The 9,164-nt window shown below is 62.0% G+C and overlaps 1 protein-coding gene across 1 annotated transcript; it reads right to left on the reverse strand.

The window, feature by feature from the left end:
- Positions 1 to 774: 774 nt before the first annotated feature.
- LOC137482645 (tumor necrosis factor ligand superfamily member 10-like) lies at positions 775 to 7,497 on the reverse strand. The gene is made up of 5 exons (XM_068205148.1): positions 7,158 to 7,497; positions 5,097 to 5,243; positions 4,794 to 4,830; positions 4,189 to 4,296; positions 775 to 3,947 (listed from the first exon to the last, which is right to left on the reverse strand). The coding sequence occupies exons 1-5, from the start codon at positions 7,431 to 7,433 to the stop codon at positions 3,514 to 3,516; spliced, it is 1,002 nt and encodes a 333-aa protein (XP_068061249.1). The 5' UTR covers positions 7,434 to 7,497; the 3' UTR covers positions 775 to 3,513.
- Between the last annotated feature and the right edge of the window lie 1,667 nt (positions 7,498 to 9,164).

The following is a 9,164-nucleotide window of genomic DNA, read 5'->3' on the forward strand; positions in this document are numbered from 1 at the left end:
GCTGGTTCATAACAACAAAGAGGGGACAAAAGAGCTTTTGGCCCAGGATTTATTTAGAGACGAAGGCTCAGGTCCGTGAACACCCTGGGCTGAGGTAGAAGCAGCTCCTCAGCAGCGGAGATAAGAGGGTCCTTTGGCAGCAGCTGCAGGAAGCACTTTTTGTCTGGATTGAATCCACAGGGCGAGGCCATGGGAAATCAGGTCAGTGTGGAGATTTTATTAGTGCTGCAGTCACCCCCCCCACCTCCTAGGCTGGGCTAGAGCAGGAGGGAATCAGAATTCTGGAATGGTTTGGATTGGAAGGGTCATGAAGCTTGTCTGGCTCCACCCCTGCCATGGCAGGGACACCTTCCCCTGTCCCAGGCTGCTCCCAGCCCCATCCAGCCTGGCCTTGGGCACTGCCAGGGATCCAGGGGCAGCCCCAGCTGCTCCAGGCACCCTGTGCCAGGGCCTCACCTCTCTCACAGGGAATTTCTCACCACTATCCCTTCTGACCCTCTCCTCCTTCAGCTTGAGGTGTTAGGGGAGGGCAGGGAGGCTCCGGAGTTGTCACTGTAGGGACACTGTAGGGACGTGCTGCCTGGGGAGCTGGAGCTCTCAGTTTTGGGGGACAGGGTCAGAAGGGATAATGGGGACTTGTTTGTTCTTGTGGCTCTCCCCAGCTGCGGGACGTGCTGGCAGAGGAGGCTGTGTGAGGGGCTGCAGAGTTGGTTTAGGGAACATTGACTTTGCTTTCTAGCAGGAGTTACAGTGAACTTGTCAGCAATACACATGTTAAAATAGTGAGTTGTAATTTCTAATAAACAGTTTTAACAATAACAAAAAAGTTGTATGACAAATCTTCAGTACTTTGCTCCATTTGCACAGCAGGTTTTGTTTCCTTAGTCAGAGAAAAATGGTGTGTCCTCTTCCAGGTCTTTCCACACTTTGTTCTTTCGTTCCTGGAGCAAGTCCTGGGACAGGTCCTGTTGGCACAGGTGCCTCAGGCAGTTTTTGTGGAGGCCGGGTTTTCATGCTGCTGGGTTCTCCTGCTGGTGGCCAATCCAGGCTGGGGGTGTCCAGCCCTTCTGCTGGAAGCACCGGGACAGGGAGGACCACGGAGGAGGCAGAGGGGCTGCAGGGGCCGAGGCTCTCCGGGTAACCTGTGCCAGTTCCTCACAGAGAGGAATTCCAGCTGGGCTCTCCCCAGACAGGGTGAGGCTGCTCTTTGCCCTGATGCTGCTGGAGTTCTCCTTCTCCCATCCACCCACCCACGAGCCTTCTCCTTTCCAGGAAAGCAGGGTGGGCCATAGCCTGCTGGCGCCGAGCCCAGCTCTCCCCACTCACTGCTTTCCCTGCTTCCTCCATGGCAAACACAGCTTCTGCCGGCCCCCTTGGGCTGTGTCCACGTTCAACTCCCTTTCAAAGGAAATCTTGGAACCACCTGCTGCGTTTCCTGCAGCCCCAGCTCCCTGCTTCAGCCCTGCTCTCCCATGGCTGCTGCCAGAGGTGGGATAAGCTTGGTGCTCCTGAAGGTGTTTGAGACCTGAGGATCTCAAGAGCCCTGATGTGGGTCACTGAGGTGGTTGGGACAGCAGGAGGGGGAATGAGAGGTGGAGGAAAAGGGATGGTTTTAGAATGGAGGAGTTTGGAGTGCTTTTTTTGCTTTGGGCAAGAGCCCAGCATGCTCCAGGACCAAGTGCTGCAGAGCTAAGGCACAGCTCCCTCCATCCCTCCAAGGGGACTGGGGAAATGGGACTGCAGCCCTGCAATGGGGGGATCAGCCCTGTCACCCCTTTGGAGGCTGCAGGAGGCTGCTCTTGGTGCTCTCTGGCTTTGGATGAGCTTTTGGAGATTCTGGATGAGCTGGGGAATTTTCCCTTGCATTGGGGCTGGTCCAGGTGCTTGTGTGTAGGTGCCAGGGTGGCACTGTGCCCTGTGGGGGTTGAACCCACCCCCCTGGATTGGGAGCCTGCAGGGGATGGGGGCTGGAGAGTGGGAATGCCCAGCAGCTGGGAGGTGGGGGGAGGTGGGAACTGCCTGGCTCAGCCCCCAGCCCTGGCTGGATGTGGAGGGCAGGGAGTCAGGCCTGGGAAGCTGCAGGAGGGATGGCAGGAGCTGCCCAGGAACAGCCCATTGGTGACCCCGGGGCCTGGCTGTGTCCTGGGCTGGGCTCAGCAATCCCAAACTCAAAGAGGAGGAGCACTGGGACGCCCTGGGAGCTGATGGGTGCAGGGGAGGAGCTGGGATGGGCTCAGATCTCATGGGGTCTCTGCAGGAGCTGAGCGCAGCGGGAATGAAGGCTCTGGGTTGAGAAGCAGGAACACATCCCCTTGGGATTGCCTCGGGTGCCCGTGGGGGCTGGCAGCTGCAGAGCCCCTGGAGGTGCTGTGGGTGCAGGATGAGCAGGAGACTTTGCTGGGCTCTGTCTGGAGCTCTGGCAGTGGCCCAGCCCTGCTCCACCTGGCTCCAGGCCCACCCTGGGTGCAAAGGGGCCAGACCTGTGCTGGAGTACAAGGCTTTATTCCATCCTCCCTGGGAGCCCCATGCCTGTGGCAGCCCATGCTGCCACTGTGTAAATCCCCCCAGTCTTAGTAGGATACAGAGAGTACAGGGGGAAAAGGGGGCTCTGCCCACCCAGTGTCCATGGGCTGAGCCAGCTGGGCCCTGCTCTGCCCTGCCTGAACCCACCTTTGGCCTCTGGAGTGGCTCCATCACATCACCCAAGGGCTGGTTTGGTCCCTCCAAGGTCTTGCTGTGACCATGGGGCTCACCCAGAGCTGGAATCCTGCAGGGATTGCCAGGGCTGGAGGTGTGAGGAAGTGGGGACTGTGCTGTCCATGAGGGCTGGGCAGGACAAAATCCACATGGGAAGAGGTGCTGGGTCAGCAGCTGTGCTGAGCTCCTGGTCCTGTGCAGCTTGGCTCAGTCACCACGTGCCCCAGTGCCACGTGCTGGGTGTGGTGCCAGGACTGGTGACTGCTGTGGTGTCACGGTCCTGCCCTTTGCCCTCCCTGCAGCCACTGGTGCTGTTGTCCCAGGCTTTCATCTCCCAAACTGAAACTCCTTCATTCCCTTCCAGAGGTGGACACTGCACCCATCCCCACAACATGTGTCCCAGGGGTGCCAGCCCTGTGCCCCAGGGTGCTTCCAGCCCCAGGTCCTGGCACCCACAGCCCTGCCCAAGGTGGGGTCAGACTCATAGGTTTCACCCTGCCGTGGGGACACTTTGTCTTGCAGTGGCAGAGTAGTCCTGGTGCCTTTCCTGCTGCAGGGAGCCGTTGGGAGGTGCTGTGCCACCGGGGCTAGGATGTCCCTCCTCATGCATGTCCCCTGTAGGCCCTCGGAGACCCTTCCTGGTTCACAGCTGCCTCCCACGTGGAGGGTGGCACCGAGCACAGCAGGGCCCTGCGGGCAGCCACCCCTGTGCCCTTCTTGGCTCATCCCTCACCACAAAGGACAACGCAGCCATAAGAGCCTGTGCCACCATGGGCCATTGGCCGCTGTCCAGGGCCAGGTGGGAGGGGAGGGGCGTCACAGGTCGAGCCGGAAGGCCCCGAAGTAACTGGCTGCTGCGTCATTGGAGTCGATGGCCAAGGAGGAGACGGAGACGAACAGCTCGTCCCCGGCCTTGAGCTCGAAGAGTCCCCCCTGGTAGAGCGCGTGGAGCCCGTAGTCAGCCTCGGGCGCCCAGCACTTGGTGCCCACGCCCTTGAGCAGCAGCACGGGTGGGCTGTGGGCCGGCTGCCACTGGATGCACTGCACGAGCTGAGGGCCCGAGTCGCGGCCGGCGCCGCGGTAGCGGAAGTAGATCTGCGAGTACACGTAGTACTTGCCCGGCTGCTCCACGCGCAGCCGTCCGGCCCGGTACGTCATGTTCTGCACGTGGGACAGGAGGCTGCTGTGCCCCCAATGCGTGATGGCGTGGCGGCATGACTGGGAGAGATTCCCGGAGCGCTGGGAGCGTCCTGAGGGAAGGGACGGTCACTGAGGGGAGCGACCTGACAGACCTGACAGGGTCACACAGAGGGGAGGGGGTGGCTCTGACTCCTTCCCAGCCATCAGCTCAGAGGGTGGAGCTTGGTGGTCTTGGAGTGAACAGGAGACACCTCTCCCCATCAGCCGCCCCCATCCTGGCCCCCTGCCCTTTGATCTCTCCCGTTCCCATCTTGGAGACCCAGCAGTGCCCAGAGGGGTTCCCCAACTCACCATCCTGAGCCAGGCTCTGTGGGCGGAGGGTGAGATGTGCTGAGGGTTTCCCAGCTATTTTGGGAGGAAGTTGCCCCTCTGAGGTGTTGAAGTAGCTCCGCCAGGCCTCTGCAGGAAAGGGACAGATGTAAGAACAGCGTGGGGACACCCAGCCCCATGCCGGCAGGGCAGGGAATGCCCCACTGACCCACCAGAGCAAATGATTATTGAGGGATGGAAATGTCTTGTCAGTCATCAACCAACATATCAGTGTGTGGCACAGCCCTGCTTCCCCAGCCTCTGGACAAATGGACGTGGCTGTCCCCCAGCCTGTTCCCAGAACGTGTGCCTGTCATGGCAAGTGACAATCCTGGCTCTCCCCTCTCCTGCCCCAGCTTACAGCACCGGAGTTTGCCGCAGGAGTGACTGCCCACCCCATCCCCTGCTGGCCTCCCAGGATCCCTGCTCCCATGGATCCCATCTTTCTGGGTCCCATCTCCCTGGATCCCAGCTCCCGTGGATCCCATCTCCCTGGGTCCCAGCTCCCTGGATCACAGTTCCCATGGGTCACAGCTCCCGTGGGTCACAGCTTGCATGGATCAGGCTCTGGTCCAGGAGGGACTCACCCTTCACCACGCTCCTGCGGATAATGTTCTCGGTCACCTGTGCCACAGAGAAGAGAAAGTTCCCTGGTTAAAGGTGACACGGGGATTCCCCATGCCTGAGCTCCTACTCCAAGCCTCCATCACCTTCCCTGTCATGCTGTCTCTGAGCCCCACCACCTCCTTGCTGTGAAGGGCTTGAGTCCCACTCCCACCTTGAACCATCCTGGCTATTCCCCCCTCCCACTGCTCTGGTGAGGCAGATGGAGAAACTGAGGCACGGGGACAACCAGGAGCTCTCCCATCCTCCCCTGGTCCCGGGCTCACCGTGGCCACATAGGCTTTGATGGTGCTGGCCAGCTTGAGGCAGCCCTGGCTGCTGCTCAGCTTCTCCAGGCTGGAGCCCTCAGGCTGCTGATTGAGCACCTGCAGACACCGCAGCTCCTCTGCACTGCCCGGAGCCTGGGATTTCAGCTGGGATGGAAACAGAGCGTGATGGCAAACGGGAACAGAGCGAGGGAGCAGCTGGGATCCTGCCGGGGTGTGAGCAGCGGCAGCTGCCTTCAGCCCGGCTCCCTCAGAGAACAACCAGGATACTGGGATCAGCTCAGCCTCTAGATCCACAGGACAGCCAGGATCCGCAGGATCCATAGGACCAGTACGATCCTACGAGGTCATATTGAAAGGACTGGGTTCACCTCTGCCCCTGGCCATTCCCCGCGGGAGGGTTCGCAGGCTGTTCCTGCACACACCTGCCCGCCCAGGTGGGAGTGCCGGGTGCTGCCAAGGCAGGGAATCCCCCGGGGATGGGGCTGTTCCCTTGGAATGCCCGCGGCGGGTGCGTGCCCGGGCAGGGCCGCCCGCGCAGCTCCTCCGGGCTGACTGCGGCGTGTGCCCGCCCGCGGAACCGGGGCCAGCCCGGCACGGGAAGCTGCTGGAGAGGCTCTAGAGAAAGCCACGGAGATGTTCCGAGGGCGGGAGCCGCTCTGCCCTGGAGCCAGGCTGGCAGAGCTGGGAGCGTTCACCTGGAGAAGGCTCCAGGGAGAGCTCAGAGCCCCTTCCAGGGCCTAAAGGGGCTCCAGGAGACTGACTCCCCACTCCCAGCACAGATCCAGTGACCGGCCGCTGAAATTAGCCCAAATTGTTCCACTACAGTGGTTTCCTCCTCCCTCCGCCTCCTCCCTGGGGCTGTGTCTCCCCATTCCCCTCCTCTCCCCGCCTTTCATGTAAATCCCTTACAGCGGGACCTCATGTGACTCAGGGATGGAGACAAAGCCCGAAGGAGGGCTGGAGCCCGCTCCGAAGGATCCTCCGCTGGATCCAGACAGGCTGTTTATTCCCCCTGCATCCGTGGCAGGGCTTTTCCTTCTTCCCCGTCTCTGGTGTGTTTTGTGGAATGTCTGGCACTGCAGGACCCTTTTAATTTTTTTTTTTTCCTCCGCATCCTCAGGGATGAGGGTGGCTTCCATGTAGCTGCTGCCAGCCCCGAATTTCCCTCTACCCATGGATCTCCTGACTGGCGTTTCCCTCCCGGTGCTGAGGGGTTGTTGTGAGTCGGAATCAGCAGATGAGGGGAGGGGCTGGCGAGGCTGTTGAAAGGATCAGACCCGTCACGGCCAAGTTTGGGAGTGGTTTTGCCCGACTGAACCCCGTGGGAGGTGGGAATGGCGGGATCCCAGCACAGTTGGTGGGGCTGCACTGGAGCAAGCAAAGAGCTGCTGGAATGGGGGTCCCAGCATCTCACAAAGGGGGTGAGGAGGATTTGGGGGTCCTGGAGTGTGGAAGAGATGGGAATGGGAATGGGAGGAGGGAGAGATAAAGCCAGAACCAGGGTTCAGTGGGGTCTGGAGCCCAGGGAAGTCCGCCCGCACCCCTGTCTGGGGCTGGAGACTCGGATGGGATCATCCCAGAGCAGAGCCCCCCCCCCCCCGACCAGTGCAAACATCAGCTCCAGGCGGGGCCCAGGACAAAGGCGCCGTCTCTCCACATCTGGATTGGCGACAATGTCCACCCCTCCGCCCACGCCTGCACAGCTGGATCTGCAGCTCCGGGCGGAGCTCGGGCAATTTCCACCCCCAATCCACATCTGGCCCCGCGGCTCCCCGGGGAGCGGGGACAGTGTCCACCCCCCAATCCACATCTGGCCCCGCGGCTCCCCGGGGAGCTGGGGCAGTGTCCACCCCCAATCCACATCTGGCCCCGCGGCTCCCCGGGGAGCTGGGGCAGTGTCCACCCCCCAATCCACATCTTGCCCCGCGTCTCCCCGGGGAGCCGGTCGCTGCCGTGCCCGGCGGGCAGAGGCGAGGGGCGGGAGCGGGCAGAGACCTCCCGCAGCCGCCGGGACTCCCGGGGCCGCAGCCCCGCCGCCGGTCCCGGGACAAAGCTCACCTTGGAGATGGCCATGGTGAAGTAGACGAAGAGGCCGGTGGTGGAGGCGATCTGCAGCGCCAGGATAGCCATGACGGCCACGCTGCCCCACAGCGGCCCGCACCGCCGCCGCCGCTGCCCCCGCGCCGCACCGGGGCCGCCGTCCGGACCGGCACCGGGACCGGGACAGTCACCGGGAGCGGGCCCGGCAGCGGGACCCTCGGCCAGCATAGGCGTGTCGGAGCCGCCGCTGTCGGAGCGCAGGTACTGCCCGGCGCTGGGCGGGTGCGGGGCCATGGCCCGGCCCGGTCCCGGTCCCGCTGCCCCGGGCCCGAGCGCGGCGGGACGGACGGGCGGGGCGGGGCGGGGGGCGGGGTTGGGGTGGTGGCCTGTGGCCGAAGAGGCGGGATCTCTCGTGGCCACCGAGGGGACACTCGGTGCGATGGTGGCCTCGGGGTTGCGACTCGGGAGGCAGCGGGGCTGCGGGGACGGAGCGTGTCCCCAGGGAGCCCCAGAGTGTCACTTCACGGGTACACAGCGACAGGACACAGAGAATGGCTTAACTCTGCCAGAGGACAGGGTTAGATGGGATACTGGGAACATATTTGGGAACATATTCTCTGCTGCGAGGGTGGGCAGGCCCGGCACAGGGTGCCCAGGGAAGCTGTGGCTGCCCCTGGATCCCTGGAAGTGCCCAAGGCCGGGTTGGATATTGGGGCTTGGAGCAGCCTGGGACAGTGGAAGGTGGCCCATGGCAGGGGGTGGCACTAGGTGAGCTTTAAGGTCCCTTTCCACCCAAGCCATTCCATGATTTATGAATAAGCTTCACGCCACCATCACAGGACAGTGTGGGGTGACCCCAGGCGAGAAGACCCCAGTGTCCCTGGGCTGAGAAGAGAGAGTCTCAGGGCTGAAGGGACATGACCTGAGCCGGATTTAGGTGATGGGCCTCACGTCAGCTCTGGCCACCAGCAAAGGCTCAGAGAGGTGCAGGTTTACAGCATGGAGGGCAAGAGCTGCTGAGCATCTCCTGGAGGCCTTGCTGGGGGGGCTGTGCCCACCCTGTCCTCCTGGAATGTGCGCAGGGCTGCCCACCCCTGCTGAGCCCCAGGCTGTGTCCTGCTGCTGGCTCACATTCCCATTGCTCCACAATAGAAACGTGGAGCAGGTTGGAAAGCAGAAAGGTGGGACAAGCTGCTGTTCCCTGGTGCTGCTGTGGCACTCAGGTGAGTCTGTGGCTCCTGGTGCTGTTACCGGTGAAATGAAAGTGAGACCTGAGAAAGCACAGGAGCACTGGTGTCCCTGCAGAACCACTCCCTCCTGTCCCCTGGGCCCTGGGGAGGGTGGGTGGCTTCAGCCCAGACTCCAGCCAGCCCAGCAGCCCCCAGACAATCATGGAGGTGCCTGCCTTATGGGCCATCACCTCCCCACCGACCCTGCAGTGTCCCTGGAAGCACCATGAAGCCAGGGCTCCTCTGAGCCTCTGGGCCTCAGAGCAGGGGATCTCCCACCCCAAAGCACCTGCCAGGCCCAGGACTGATTTCCCTGCCTCTCCACCAGCTCAGTGTCTACCCAGTGCCAGAGCCCCATCAATGTCCTGGCATGGAGATGTTTCCCCAGGCCAGATGTCTTCCTTGGAGTCTGGGATCTGGGAGGGAGGTGATTAATTATGTCTAAAAAAATCCTGTGATAACTCAACCCTCCTGGTTGTTCTCAGGAAAAGGGCTCAGGACCTGCCGAGCCAGGTGAGGGGGGAAGAGCTGCAAAGGGCACATCTGGGGAACAGCTGCCAGCCTGGTCTAGTGGAAGGTGTCCCTGTCCATGACAGGGGGTGGAATGGGATGGGTTTCGGATCCCTTCCAAACCAAACCATTCCACAATTCTATGATTTGCCATTTGGGGCATAGAAGTTTGTGCTGAAGGAACCTGGGACCACAGCTCTCTGTGCTGCTCCCTGGGATGGGACAGGGGCATGGCTGAGCTCTGCTGAGGAGCAGAGGGAAACCAGGAGCAGTCAGAACCCCAGAG

The sequence above is a fragment of the Anomalospiza imberbis genome, chromosome 14 (assembly GCF_031753505.1).
Source record: "Anomalospiza imberbis isolate Cuckoo-Finch-1a 21T00152 chromosome 14, ASM3175350v1, whole genome shotgun sequence".
Lineage (NCBI taxonomy): Eukaryota > Metazoa > Chordata > Aves > Passeriformes > Viduidae > Anomalospiza > Anomalospiza imberbis.